The 15,188-nt window shown below is 52.2% G+C and overlaps 1 protein-coding gene across 1 annotated transcript in view; it reads right to left on the bottom strand.

Annotated features, from left to right (window-relative positions):
- The window catches only part of LOC144734239 (transmembrane protein 181-like), a 53,180-nt gene extending 45,594 nt beyond the window's left edge, over positions 1 to 7,586 (bottom strand). The window contains exons 1-2 of the mRNA XM_078616362.1: positions 7,515 to 7,586; positions 5,029 to 5,141 (exon numbers count right to left, since the gene is read on the bottom strand). Coding sequence (XP_078472488.1) covers positions 5,029 to 5,141; positions 7,515 to 7,522 — 121 coding nt within the window. The 5' untranslated portion in view covers positions 7,523 to 7,586. The remainder of the gene's footprint in view (positions 1 to 5,028; positions 5,142 to 7,514) is intronic.
- Between the last annotated feature and the right edge of the window lie 7,602 nt (positions 7,587 to 15,188).

The following is a 15,188-nucleotide window of genomic DNA, read 5'->3' as shown; positions in this document are numbered from 1 at the left end:
ATTTGTTTCTTGCACCAGGTGCACAAGAAGCAGTGCATAGCCACAATGAGACCACAGGGCACATATAGCGGTCCTGCTGGGGAGTGCGGCGGGTGACGCTTTGACCAATGTGGCCGATAGACCTTGAGGTAAGTCCCTAATAGCAACATGGCATAATGCTAAAGTTTAATTCACGTTGATAAATCTTTTTGAGCGTTACCGTGCCTCCACATTTCAGGTAGCAAAAATAGACTTAGATAGACAGAGAGAGACAATGCATTATTATAGCTTTCAACTTGAGTCGGAAACATTACCAAGCTACAGAATGCCAACAGGTTTGTCTATTGCCTTCACGAGGGAAGAAATCACGCAGACAAATTAACTGTTAAATAGGTACGTAGGCTTGGGCAAGACACTATACGGAATAATGGTCAGTGGTCAAGAATAATTACAGAATGGCAGCCAAGGAATGGAATGCGCCATGTACGAAGCCAACATGAATTTACCCACAGTGCACTGGGGCTATTTCTGATAATAAAAAAGCATGGAGGACCTCACATCCTACTGCACTCGCATTGTCGAGCCGGGTGGCTACGTGCTTCAAGCGCTCGTCTAAAATTGAAAGTTAAATCCCAGCTGGGGATCAGCTCAGTAAATCATCACTCCAGAGGGGTTAAAATAAGTACCGCTCTGTGTGCGAAGTCAGCAGCGGCGGCCACCCAACAGAGTGACTGGTCTCGCCGTGGGAAAGTGGCATTGCCACCCTGGCTCAGGGCCACCAAAGGAGCCTTGCCGTGCCCATGCCGTGTTGAAGCCGGGGGAGACCTGCTGGGCTGCCCTCGTCTGCACATTATGCGAGAGGATGGGGGCTGTGCTTCATACAAACGTTCACGAAGAAATACACCTTTGGGCATACAGAGCAAGGGTGTAATTGCAGTGGCTCGACTTTGTTTAGTTTTCACAGCTAGAAGAGGCCTTCGTTGAGTGAGCTGTCTGGGCTGGGGCATCCAGATTAGGGATTCGCAACTGATTGATTGCCACCACCCGGTCTGGTACAACCGCCAATTAGACGTGTGTCATAGCACGCATTGACGTTGTTACGCATTGATGTCTACGCTATCATCCCCGCCACGGTGTTTCTGGCACTGTTCATGGTTTACAGAGGGAAAATCAATTCTGGCTGTCGCCTGATGAGGTTCGTTGTAATTACCGGCGAAACATCATACTCGAATTGTAAATGTTGTGGGTTTACTCTTCAACACACTGGGGTGCTGAACTAGTAACTTACTGGCTTGTTTTGTTTTCGTGACAAACATTACTAATTGGCTGTGTCGGTTAGTGGCAGGTTTAACAACACATTTATGTTTACGCGATCGAACCCAAAAAAATCTCTATTATGAAAAATCGTCCACGCCGCGCCTTCACATTCTCCCATCTGGACGAACACACCGACTCGGTTCACTCTCATGGCATATTTAATGCAAGTCTCTTAATTGAGCCGTCCCATCTGAAATTATTATTTTGTGTTATGTATTATATAGATTTGTGTCGAAAAAGTATCCATGTTTTACACAGAGGGAGGGTCCTTGCCTATGAACATCTCGCAGTTCACCAGCATTGGTTCAAGCAAGACCGACTGCTGATGAGACAATCAATGTCCAAACCGGTTCAGTGTTTTTGCTGCAAGAACGATGCACTCCCAGAGAGGTTGTGTGGCTGATAGGATGAGTAAAAATAAGTATAACCCGTAAAAACAAAGTTTTTCACTATAAATCCTTTATATGCGTGGCATCGAACTTAATATAAAGGATTTAAAAAATATATTCGCCTGTGGAGGACGCGGGGATCGATCCCGCGACCTTTGGCATGGGAAGCGAGGGCGCTACCAACTGCGCTACTCCGCCACGGCCTGTGGAGGGGTTACGCTCTGGGCTCTTACACTGTGACGTTCAGCCAAAGCCATGAATGAGTTATATTTGAATATATGTAAAATAAAAAAATTTTGCCTAAAAAGTGTAACATTTTGGGAATTTTTTTTCACGAACATTAATTGTCTCGCACAACGAGGCTGTGTGAAAAATGTCAGCTCGATTGGATCACGGGAAGTGGGTTAAAAAACAACAACCGAAAGATTTGCACGGTCGTAAGCAAGCAAGCAAGCACGCAAGCAAGCAAGCACGCAAGCAAGCAAGCGAACTTAATATAAAGGATTTAAAAATAATGTAGTTTTGTTGTGTGTGTGAAGAGATGGATCTGGGAAGTCGGCGCATTGTGTGTCTATTTAGTTTATTTTCCATTTGAAGTGGCACTCTTGAACACAGAAAGAGGCCACTGCACGCCCACCTCTGTGAAAAGACGCGTTCAGTGTCCACGCTTACGCAACACCGTTGTTTCTGAGTGCATTTAAACTTGTTGAACCACATTCAGAGGGCCAAGGGGCACACCCAGGTAACCCAAATATAAGAATAGAATAACACACCCTGAAACATGCCATCAGAGCGCTGTAAGTTTCAAATAAAACAAGAAGCGAGATTCAGCTGTAGATATTATATTTAGAGTGTGTGTGCATGTGTATGAAACCTTATTCAGAATGTATCTTATAAATAAACTAAAAACTATTTTTATTTTACCAAAAAAGGCCCACTGAGCTATGTAGCTCTTTTGCAGAAGCGACCTGGCTATCACAAATGATAGCTTAACGAAGTGGCTTTTCACGTGGAAAAATATAGCAGCAAAATTCTCTGAACGCATGTTGATTCTAAATGTGGAGGGACAAACCGGAGGACCCGGAGAAAAATCCACGCGACCACGGGGAAAACACGCAAACTACAGATATACAGGAGTCAGGGTCGGAGCTTCTAAATGCATGCTTCTAAATGTGATGTGGAGGGAAAAACTGGAGGACCCAGAGAAAAACATCCATAGTCGTGAAAGCCTATGTGTTAAACTGGGGAGAACATCTAAACTCCAAATATACAGCAGGCATCAGGGTCAGGATCGAACCCATGACCTCCTGTATACCAGGCGAGGTAGTTAACATCTCGCGCCCGTGGCACCCGAACACAGTGTGCAAACAGGTTATCAACTTTCAGCCAAACGTGGCTCGCGGATTCGTATACAGCGTTAGACTTTTCAACAAAGGCACTTGCACAGCATCGTCTGGCCTGTGCAGATCTTGACGTCATTAAGCACGGCAGGTTTGTGTCCTTTATTTGCTGGCACTTTCATTGCCACTCTGATAAAATATCTGAGCTACAAAATGAACCCGATTTGCCAGGATCATCATAAAAGTCACAGTTAACGCCACTCAGCCTTAGACTGTGTGAATACAAGTATGACTAAATCACCGGGAACGCACCCGATGTCATGAGATCTCAGAATATAAGCAGGGGTTGAGCCTGGATTGAGCCCGGATGTTTGACCACCATCCGAAGCCGGCTGCTGCTGCTGTGGTGCATTGTTGTTGTTGTGAGCAGCAGCAGGCAGTGCAGCAAAATTCATTACCGTACTTATACACTCCCGCGTCTACGTTTGCAAGCCTTCACCAACCCACACTGACAATAGTGGGGAAGTATGGTCAAATAACCCTCACAAGCCACACGGTATGGGAGGGGGGGAAGAGCCCTCATATAGCAGTGGATTGACAAAAAGGGGCTGTGCGTGCAACACACACACACGTGTGTGCATCAGTCTGTAACGTGAAGCACAAAGACACTTCATCATTCAGAGGCTACAGTTCTTTTTCACATGGTCAATAGACGACCTTTCCATTGGATGAGTGCAAATGGCCCTCGGTAACCTTTATCCTCTTAAAGAGCAACAATTTATATAAAAATAAACAATAAAATAACCTGATCCCCAGGGCAAAAAAATATTTTTGTAACTAAAACAGCCTCTCGAGATTCGTAGCAAGAGCATTAGCAAAATGAACATGCTTTAGAAACCCAACTGGGAGACGTATTACTAACCAAAGCTTCCAACGCCAATGCAGAAAATTGGCATGGGTTTACAAGAGAAATATATATTCTCTGTTCCAAATTCACCTTCAAAAGAGTGTAGCGCTTAAATAATTAAGTGTGCCACAGAAAACAGAACCTTATTTTCCTTCTCTATATTACATTAAGCTCCGATGGAGCGACACGTCGGTTATAGAGGTCAGCTTCATAATCAAGAAGGCTCAGCACATCATCTTCTCTTTGAAGGTCAATAAAATGAGATGACCACCGCTGGCTTTCCCAGACGTCATGGGAATGTGGAAATGTCAGGGCCTCCAATAGATGAGTACCACTCCAAATTCTTTACAAAGTTAGAATCTCTTATTTATACCGGAGGAATCCGATGAGCTATGAAGCTCTTTTTCACAGATGTCCAGTAGGGGGTGGGTCAGCAAGTCACCATCTCAACAAGCCTAAAAAACCGTGAGCCACTTAATCCACTTCTTAGCATTTGAACGTGCAAGAAACCAAAAATTCACAAATTTCTACAGAGCGGTGAGCAACCCAGTTGCTGTACTGCTATGTTGATGTGTTAATCTCCTTGCCATAACGGCCACACGTCGTGGGCATATTGGGGGCAGTGACACTACGGGCCGGCGGTCGCGTGTGTTCGCTGCTTACTGCGGAGACTCACGATCCGAATCTGGTAGGCCGCCCCGGTTAATACTGCGGGTGTTTTAACTATAAAATACTACTGGTTAATACTGCGGGTGTTTTAAGTATACAATACTACTGGTTAATACTGCAGGTGTTTTAACTATATAATACTACGCATCAGCTGCTTTACAGCGGATGTCAAATATTCGTGACGTCATTCTAAATGAGCAGACCAAACGTGTGCCGGCGTCATGGTCCAATTTCGAAAAAAACCTCTCTGAAAATGACCCAATTGGGACCACACACACGTCGACATCGCATCTCGCGGTGAAACTACTGCGGACAACATCTGTGAAAGACGGCAGCATGTTCGTCGTTGTAGCCTTGCGCCATAGGAATGGCACGAATAGCAAACGCGCCCAAGGACGGTATTATTGTTGTTGTGCGCGGGCCTCACCGCTGATTCCGATGAGCAGGATGAGCGCGAGCGCTGTGAAGAAGGTGACGAACACGAGGGTGAACTGCCGCTTGGTGAGCGTGAAGAGCCGCAGGGCCTGCCATGAGCCCAGGCTGTGGGAGATATCGGCGTCACGGGGGCCGGTGAGTCACGGGGACGGAGGGGTCATGGGGGCCGGTGAGTCACGGGGACCGAGGGGTCACGGGGACCGAGGGGTCACGGGGGCCGAGGGATCACGGGGACCGAGGGGTCACGGGGCCCGAGGGGTCACAGGGGCCGGTGAGTCACGGGGATCAAGGGGTCACGGGGACCGAGGGGTCACGGGGGCCGAGGGGTCACGGGGGCCGAGGGGTCACAGGGGCCGAGGAGTTGCGATGACCGAGGAGTCGCGGGGACTAAGTGGCAGTGATGTCACCACGGCGCTTGTACCAGGCTATGTGCACCTTGAAGCCTTGTGAAGTGCCCAAGGCTTGCTGGCAGGTGGTCACGGGACGTACCCAGGTCCCATGGGTTGACCGAGATGACTGGCAGATGCACCAGCTCTGCCCCCTACAGTGGCAACTTGCTGCGTTTTAGCCGCCCGGTGCTCAGCTCATTGTTGTGAGGGCGACTGCCTCCAACTGCCCAGTAGCAGCGTCCTTCACGAGCCTCCTCCACAAAAGCCGATCTTGACACCGCTGGTACCAGTCTTCTGCAAGTCGACTCAGACTCCATATCCTCCTGTACCACATCACTCCATCTCTTCTCTAGCCAGTGTACGCCCATTTGACCCCCTCTATCCGGCGGAACAAAATCTATTTGGGCATTCAGTGGCTGGGCATGCGGGTTCAGTTCCCTCAGGCACACTGGAATGCCTCGAGTCGTCTCAACTTATTCAAATATTAAATTCAAACTTATCTTAACTAGGTAGGAATACAATACGGACTCGGCACATTTAAAACTATGACTTAAAACGCACTCGCATATCTGCAAATATCATAGCAAGAGCACTTTCTACATGAACCATTTGACTAAATTATATAATTATTCATGTGTACCATTTCATTATCCATATATTTATGTTTGTCCGGGTTGTGATATTTGCTGCATCGCGCACATCGGTGACACTCATAGAGCACGCCGTGTTGCTGCGAGGTCGCCAGGATCATCACTTGGCAGCACAGCAAATCTGAAAAGATTCCGATTCTGGGTTGGTGAACCCATCTGTGCGGACATTTAGGGGTGAGTATACTCCAGTTTGCTGCCACAGACAAATTAAAGTAAACAATCAAACAATACGCCTCATCATAAATGTCCCTCTACACACACACACACATTAGGGTATTTATTTACACATCCCATCAGCGAGCGAAACGGACTTCTCGGGAGTGAATTGGATCAGCAGCATCGCTTTAACAGAATCAACTTTTGGCCCGGTTTTGACATTCAGTGTCTCGCCAGCAGTCACGGCTGTTTCGCTTGAAACAACGCGTGTGAACTACCGCCTGTTTGTAAGCTAGGACCCCCTCTATACATTACATGTGCGTAGTTTAACATCCCAGGGTATCGGCCTCTCCTGGAAAATATTCCTGATGAGGCTGTTTGGTTTTCCTTAAAAGATGACTCAAACTAATTCCTCAGTAACGTAATAACTCAGCCATGAGAATGCATTGCAATTCCCAGTTAATTAATTTACTTCCGAACTATGCACGAGTTTAACCCATAGTAGGCGTTCGCGACCAATATCATCCAGAATTTAAGGGTTTTTTTGGAGGTTAGATCGCGTAAATGTGTCGTTAAACCTGCCACCACCCGACACACGCCAATTCGTTACTCGCTCAGCACAGCGACGAATTGTAAACGTCGTGGGCACACAGCCGCTCCGTGGCTCTACTGATTGGCTGTTTCGGGTGGTGGCGGGTTTAACGACACATTTACAGTTATTATGGACTATGCACTATACACACACTCTATGGACAGTGTAGCCCCCGTCAATCAATTGCTGGCTGAGGCCTCCTCACGCTGCGTCGGACATGGTGGTTGACCACACGTCAGCACGCTGCTTGATCAGTCGGGGTGTAAAATAACGAATTAACTGGCGACATTAGTTTAATATATACTATACATCAATTGAAAAACGAATACAGTGCTTATAAAGGTACAGTACATATAGCTAATGTAAAGTGGACGTGCATCAAGTCCCCGAGCGCCGCGCTCACAAGTTCACATCTCCTGCTGGGGTTCGTCTCGGCCGATCCATACCATCTCGGGGTCGATAAAACTGGCACCACTTTGAGGGAAGTCAACTGTGGTTTGTCTTAGGGAGACCGGGCCCCCGCCATAGAAACGTGGAATTTCCACCGATATATACCGCAGCGCCAACTCCACCCCCTAACTCTAACTTGATGTACACACATCGCCTCAGGTCAATCATCCTCATCAGCTGCCGTGGTCGATAAAGCAGCTTGCTACAACTCGAGCTCCGGCTCAGCGACCCCCCAACTCACCCGTCCATGGCCACGGCCGGCGGTGATTGCGGGGCGAGGAGGCGCGCGGGAGGAGCGGGGCGGGAGAAGGAGTGGGCGAGGGGCGGGGTGGGGTAGGCGGGGCTAAGGTGAAGGTCTTGGGCAGCTCACCCGGAGGGGGAGGGGTGGGGGGTGGGCGGGGCGGGGCGGGGCGGGGTGGGGGAGGGGGCTAAGGTGAAGGTCTTGGGCAGCTCGCCCGGAGGGGGAGGGGTGGGCGGGGCGGGGTGAGGCCGTGGGTGGGGGGGAGTGGGGGGCGAGCTCACCTGCACAGGGGGGGGGCGCGGGTGTGAGCTCACCTGGACAATGACGTCATACTTCGCTGTAAACGGTGTGTATGTAACGTCACAAACGCCGACGACTGTCCATCGCGAATCGTTAAAGCGTCATCTTTTTTGACCATACTTCACCACGCCGGTCATTGCGTGTCGGTGAAGTCGGGGAAGCATGGGAGCACGATGCGTTGCCGCACTGCTTACAACGTACTGGGCAAAAACTCCAAGCGGCCAACAACAAACAGCACTCTGCAAGTTGGAACAAGTACCTTGAATTGAAGGTGATTTTAAGAGCTTTGGAAAAGAGACGTTGAGGTGGAATTCCAAGTCATGACCACGTCATTATTATGAGGTGGAGAAGTGCCAGGGAATTAGCAGAGAGAGAAGTGTTGTCACCTGCAGTGTGGTGAGTGGGTCGGTGAGTGAGTGGGTCAGTGAGTGAGTGGGTCAGTGAGTGGATCAGTGATTGAGTGAATCAGGGTGTAAGGTCAGTGAATGAGTGGGCCAGTGAGAGAGTGGGTCAGTGAGTGAGTGGGTCAGTGAGTGGATCAGTGAGTGAGTGGGTCAGTGAGTGGGTCAGCGAGTGAGTGAATCAGGGTGTAAGGTCAGTGAGTGAGTGGGTCAGTGAGTGGATCAGTGAGTGAGTGAATCAGGGTGTAAGGTCAGTGAGTGAGTGGGTCAGTGAGAGAGTGGGTCAGTGAGTGAGTGGGTCAGTGAGTGGATCAGTGAGTGAGTGGGTCAGTGAGTGAGTGGGTCAGTGAGTGGGTCAGTGAGTGAGTGGGTCAGTGAGTGGATCAGTGTGTGAGTAGATCAGTGAGTGAGTGAATCAGTGAGTGAGTGGATCAGCGAAAGAGTGAATCAGTTAGTGAATGGATCAGTGAGGCAGTGAATCAGTGAGTGAGTAGGTCATTGAGTGAGTGGGTCAATGAGTGAGTTGATCAGTGAGTAGATAATTGCGTGAGTGTCTCAGTGTGTGAGTAGATCAGTGAGTGAGTGGATCAGTGTGGTGAGTGAATAAGTGAGTGAATCAATGTGTGAGTGGATCAGTGGGTGAGTGAATAAGTGAGTGAGTGAATCAGTGAGTGAGTGGATCAGTGAGTGGGTCAGTGAGTGAGTGGATCAATGGGTGAGTGGATTAGTGGGTGAGTGGATTATTGAGTGAGTGGGTCAGTAAGTGAGTGGGTCAGTTAGCGAGTGGTTCAGTGAGTGAGTTGGTTAGTGAGTTAGTGGGTCAGTAAGTGAGTGGTCAGTTAGTGAGTGTATCGGTGAGTGAGTGGGTCAGTGAGTGAGTGGTCAGATAGTGAGTGTATCGGTGAGTGAGTGGGTCAGTGAGTGAGTGGATCAGTGTGTGAGTGGATCAGTGTAGTGAGTGAATCAGTGAGTGGGTCAGTGAGTACGTGGATCAGTGTGGTGGGTGAATATGTGAGTGGACCAGGGTTGAGTGGATCATTGTTGTTGGTGGATCAGTGATTGAGTGGGTCAGTGAGGGAGTGGATCAGTGTGGAAGTGGATCAGTGTGTGAGTGGATTAGTGAGTGAGTGGGTCAAAGAGGAAATGCATCAGTGAGTGGGTCAGTGAGTGAGTAGATCAGTGAGTGAGTGGGTCAGTGAGTGAGTGGATCAATGTATGAGTGGGTCAATGAGAGAGTGAATCAGTGAGTTAGTGGGTCAGTGAGAGAGTGGATCAGTGAGTGAGTGGGTCAGTAAGTGAGTAGATCAATTCCATCTACCCGTCTATCAAATTCACCATGGAAGTAGAAAATGATGGCAAGCTACCATTCCTGGATGTTTTTACCGAGAAGAGACCTGATGGCTCGTTAGGACATTCGGTCTACAGGAAAGCCACCCACACGGATGCCAATCTTAAGCCTGACTCCCACCACCATCCAGCCCGGAATAATTTCCTCATCAAAACACTACACCATAGGGCCCATTGCATCTCTGACCAGCACCACCTATCCAGTGAGTTGGAGCACGTACACCAAGCCCTCAGGATAAACGGATACTCGGACCGTACAATCCGCAAAGCTCTCTCCCCAGCCACGCGGAGACAACCTTCTGAGGATCCAACCAAAACCATCACTTTACGATACATAGCAGGGGTTACCAAAAATATTTCCAAAATCTTAAACATACACAAGATCCAGGTTCGTTTCAACACAGTACACAAAATCCGTGATTTAATCCCATCTGTAAGAGATGTGATTCCTGACATGCAATACACTGGTGTCTATGTAGTGGTGGTGTTGACGTGCGCCGACAGTGATGGATTACGGGGCAGCGCGGGGTGCGGGGTTGGGCACGCATGTGGGCGTGGTGTGGACGCGCGCGCCGGGAGTGAGTACGGGGCGGCGCGGCGTAGGGGATTGTGCGCGCTGACACGAGGTGAGAAAAGGGGATCGTGGGCAGCGCGCAGTGATTGGTCAAATGGGATGGGTGCTCTCAGCGACGTCCGCAGGATGGACATAAAAGAGGACGCGCGGGAGCACTCGGGGGTTGTTGTTAACCAGTTGAAGATTGAAGACGGAGTTGAAGAAGTAGTGCCCTGTCAGGACCGGGGCCCTGTGTGGCTCGGAGGCGAGACTGTGGGACCCGTGGTCCGACGCCCATGTGGGTCGGGACTGTGGGACCCAGAGTCGAGACGGACACCCCGGCTGGGTGTGTCCCGAGAGGCTACGGGGCGTAAGAGCCCGTGTTGGTGTAGCCAGGAGAACGTGTGGGTTAGGCTGGTGTTAGCCACCCGTGTAACTAAGTGGGTGTTGGTCACCCGAGTAACTATAGCTGGTGTTAGTCACCCGTGTAACTATAGTTGGTGAAATAAAAGAGTGTGCTACCCGTGAAGTCGTCTCCCGCCGAGTTACTACATTACAACTGGCGTCAGAAGTAAACCTGTCTTCAAAGAAGAATGGATACTAGGAAGACTACCCGTACCCACGAGCGAGATCGGGAAGACGACAGCGTACCGGAGACACAAACCTCGGAAGGAGAGGACGAGGAGTTGCCGCCGATGCAGCACTTCGCGGCGATGGCCGACGCTCCGCTCGCCTCCGACACCAGCCTACAGGACGCACACTCCCACCTGGCGGAGTTGCTGCTCGCCGCCGCTGCAATTTTGGCGGACATCACCGTTTCAGCGGGCGGAGGGACGGCTGTGGGGTTGGAGGAGGGAGCGCGGCTGGAGGGATCCCGCCAGAAGGCGCTTCACGCCAAAACTTTTGAAGTTGGCGCCGTTTTTGAGGGTCCGCCATCGGTTGGCGGGAAGCGCGGACACCACGTGGGCGGAGACCTCCACTCAGCGCAGCCCGCGTCATCGGCGCGCGCCAGAGCTCTCCATCATGCGCCTGCAGACGGAGCCGACATTTTCTATAACCACAGCGGCGCGCGGGAAAATCATTCCTCGGAGGACGACGACCGGGTCTTCCAGCAACGATTGCCCGCGCTGACGGCGTTCAAGGCAGACGGCGGCGACTGGGGAGCCTTCCAACGAAGGTTCCTCGCACATCAAGAAATGTCGGGGTGGTCCGACACCAGTGCCCTACGCGCGCTGCCAGCGACGCTCGACGACGACGCGCTTGCAGCCTTCACATCTGCCCCAAGGTCGTCTCGCTCAACGCTCCAGGCCGCGCTACATCTAATGGCTAAGGTGTTCGGCCCGCCCTCGACCTGTCGCCACCATTTCTACGAACGGCGCAAGGTGGTTGGAGAAACAACGCTCGCCTATCGCACGGCGCTGCTCGCCCTGGCGGACGCAGCTTTTCCCCGCATGGACAAGGAGGGGAAGGACGCCATGGTGACGGAGCAGCTGCTGGAGTTGGCTCACGACCTGGGAGTCCCCATCAATACGGCGGACGAAATGGACATCTGCTCCCTGGGGATTGCCACGAGTATTCACGCATACGAAGTCCTCAAGCGCAAGCGGACGGTCATCTGCGCATCGGCGGGGATAGCGGCACCTGCCGCCACGGTCGCCGAGCCTCAGCCTGCTGCGGCTCGGGAGGAGGCCTTCACCGTATCAAGACGGGGGAGTGGAGAACGGGAGGACGTTCGCCCACACGTTCATCCCGCAAGCTGGAGCAACCGAAACCTACGACGTCCCTCGTCATCTGCTACAACTGCGGCCTTCGGGGTCACGTCGCGTCCGGGTGCCGGGCTCCGCGTCAGCGCGCCACGGGACCACGTCCGGACGACGACCAGGGCCACAAGTCGTCCCAGCTAAACCCGGCAAGTCGCGGCACCTCACACGCTCGGTCCACATACACGGCACACTCGGGTCGCCGCTTCGCGGTGGGGGGACCGCGTATGGGTACCGGGGATTCGGTTCGGCGAGGGGGGTTCGTACACGGCCCGAAAGCAGTCGAATGGTCCGAATTGGCCCACAGGATGGTGGCTGCGTCGGCCGGGTCGTCCGTGGTAACGGGGTTTATTGACGGGGTTGAGGTCCGGGTGCTTGTGGACACGGGTGCGTCAGCCACTATCATTTCGGACCTTATTTATAACATCCTTCCCGTCCAATGTCGACCCCATTTGCCGGTGGACGTACCATTTTACGCGGCGAACGGGGGATCCTTGGGGATCATCGGCCAGATTCGGGCGACTATTTGTATTGGCGATATCAAATTGGCGGGTCCTATTTTTGTATCATCATCGCTGGCAGTTCCTTGTTTACTAGGTACGGACTTTCTGGCTAAAATGCCCATCAAAATTCTCATAGATCAGGCCTGCATTGAGCTTCCATCGGGACGGCGGGTTGCATTTTTGACGAGTCCTACTAAAATACGCACGGTTTGTGCGACGGTGCAGGCGCTGGCAACTCAGACTGTACGGGTACCCCCGGGATCGCAAATGTTGGTACCCCTTCGATTGAGGAAACCCCTCGGGGTGGATGCGGGGGGACAGGGAGTTCTGTTGGGGCCGTCAAACAGAGCTGTTGGGGGCCTCGGCTTAGCGGTGGCTCAGACCATGGTGCGGGCGGACAGTGAGCCGTTCGTTATGGTCCTGAATACGGGGTCGCGGCCAGCCGTAATTACACAGGGAACAGTGCTGGCTCACGCGGCGCCGCTACCCGTCGAGGAACAGCTCGTTGCTCACGCGGATTCGAGGGTCGATACGCATCCTCAAATTGAGGAGGGGACAGAGTGGTTGGACTCGTTGTGTGCTGGGTCTAGTAACTTGTCTAGTGTGCAGTTGGGTGCGTTGAGGGGCTTGCTACTCGAATTCGCTGACGTGTTTAGCAGACACAAGTATGATATTGGCTGCACAGACCTGTTGCGCCACCACATAGCGACGGGGGACGCGGCCCCTATTCGACAGAATCCCTTCCGGCTCAGCCCAGCCGAGAAGGAGCATGTGCAGTCGGCGGTTAATGACATGTTGGCGGCCGACATCATTTCGCCCTCTTCCAGTCCGTGGGGTGCTCCCATCGTCCTTGTTAAAAAACAGGACGGGTCCTTGCGGTTCTGTGTCGATTTCCGCCGCCTAAACAAAATCTCAATGGCCGACGCGTATCCGCTCCCCAGGATGGATGAGTCGCTGGATGCCTTGGCGGGAGCACAGTTTTTTTCGACGCTTGATCTGCTTTCGGGATTTTGGCAATTGCCCCTCGATGACGAATCGAAACCAAAAACCGCTTTCCGGACACCGGGAGGCCTATTTGAATTCAACCGATTGCCCATGGGCTTACATTCCGATCCCGCCACGTTCCAGAGGCTCATGGAATTGGTTTTGTCAGGACTCCAATGGGACACCTGTTTGATTTACCTCGATGATATCATCGTTTTCAGCCGGACTTTTGAGGAGCACCTCCAGCGACTGAGAGCGGTGTTCCTCAGGATGCGTTCCGCTAAACTTAAATTTAAACCGGCAAAATGTTACCTGCTTCGGGAATCGGTCAGGTACTTGGGCCGTATCGTTAGCCGTTCAGGGATCTCGACAGACCCTGCTAAGATGCACTGCGTCAGCTCATGGCCAACGCCAACCTCGGTCACTGAAGTCCGCAGCTTCATAGGATTCGCCTCCTACTACCGTCGTTTTGTTAAACAATTTGCCACCATAGCCAGGCCCCTGCACGCTCTGACGGCTAAGGGTGTGAGGTTTCACTGGGGGCCGGAAGAGGAGGCTGCGTTCTGCTCCCTTCGTGACGCCTTGCGCGGGCTCCCCCCTTGTGTTACCCCGATTTCACGCAACCGTTTCTGCTCGACACGGATGCCAGTAACACGGGTATCGGGGGAGTGCTCTCACAGGTGGTCGGGGGGGTCGAACGGGTGGTCGCCTACGGTAGCAGAGTTCTGTCACCTGCGAAACAACGCTACTGCGTAACACGTCGTGAATTGCTGGCGATTGTTTTTTTTATACAGCAGTTCAGGCCGTATCTTTACGGCCGTCCTTTTGTGGTTCGTACGGACCATGCGGCTCTCCAATACGCTATGTGGGTGGCGCAACCCTCCGGCCAATTGTCCCGATGGTTGGAGGTCCTTCAGGACTACCAATTCACGACGATTTACCGTAAGGGATTGCGCCACTCGAATGCGGATGCCTTGTCGCGATTGCCGCCGCGCACGGAATGCGCATGTCTGCTGGAATCGGCGCGGTGTAAACCCCCTGTCGCCGCCCCCGTGGAAGTTTTGCTCGCCGCCACTGACACTACGGGGGTCGACGCTCCCACGGGGACGGACTCGTTACTAGCGTTGCCTCTCATCGAGTGGGGCCGTCTTCAAATGGCCGACAGCTCCCTACTCACGCTACGTCGGAAGGTTGACGCTCCCGGAGGGGGGGAAACGCGGGTCGGTTCCTGGGTGTGCAGACAGGGCCTCTTGATGAAGTGGGACAACATGTCTCGGCGTCACGCGCTCGTTGTGCCATTTGCTATGCTGCTCATGAACGACTCATGCATCTCGGTTTTCACAAAACGCTTGCCCTAATCCAGCGAGACTATTATTGGCCGGGGATGGGCAACGACGTGGCGAACATCCTTAAGAAATGTGTGGGGTGCGCCCAAAGAAAACCGCCACCGATAGCGGCTAATCCACCGCTGCAATCCATTCAGGTTTCACGCACAACCGAACTGGTTGCGCTCGACATCTTGGGGCCTTTTCCCACTACACCTAGGGGTAATAAGTACCTGCTGGTTGGCGTAGAGTACTTCACCCGTTGGCCCATGGCATGGCCACTCGCCAACCAGTCGGCTGCGGCAGTGGCGGACGCCTTTGTCCAGGGCTATGTTTTGGACAAGGGCGCCCCCGAACGCTTGCTGACGGACCAAGGGAAACATTTTTCGAGTGTTTTGTTGCGCGAGGTGTGCGACCTGTTGGGTACAAAGAAAGTGCGTACCTCCCCGTACCACCCGCAGACTGACGGAATGGTTGAACGTCTGAACAGGACCATTACTT

Source organism: Lampetra planeri, chromosome 50 (assembly GCF_965212315.1).
Source record: "Lampetra planeri chromosome 50, kcLamPlan1.2.h2, whole genome shotgun sequence".
Classification (NCBI taxonomy): domain Eukaryota; kingdom Metazoa; phylum Chordata; class Hyperoartia; order Petromyzontiformes; family Petromyzontidae; genus Lampetra; species Lampetra planeri.
This window is presented reverse-complemented; position numbering and strand designations above follow the sequence as displayed.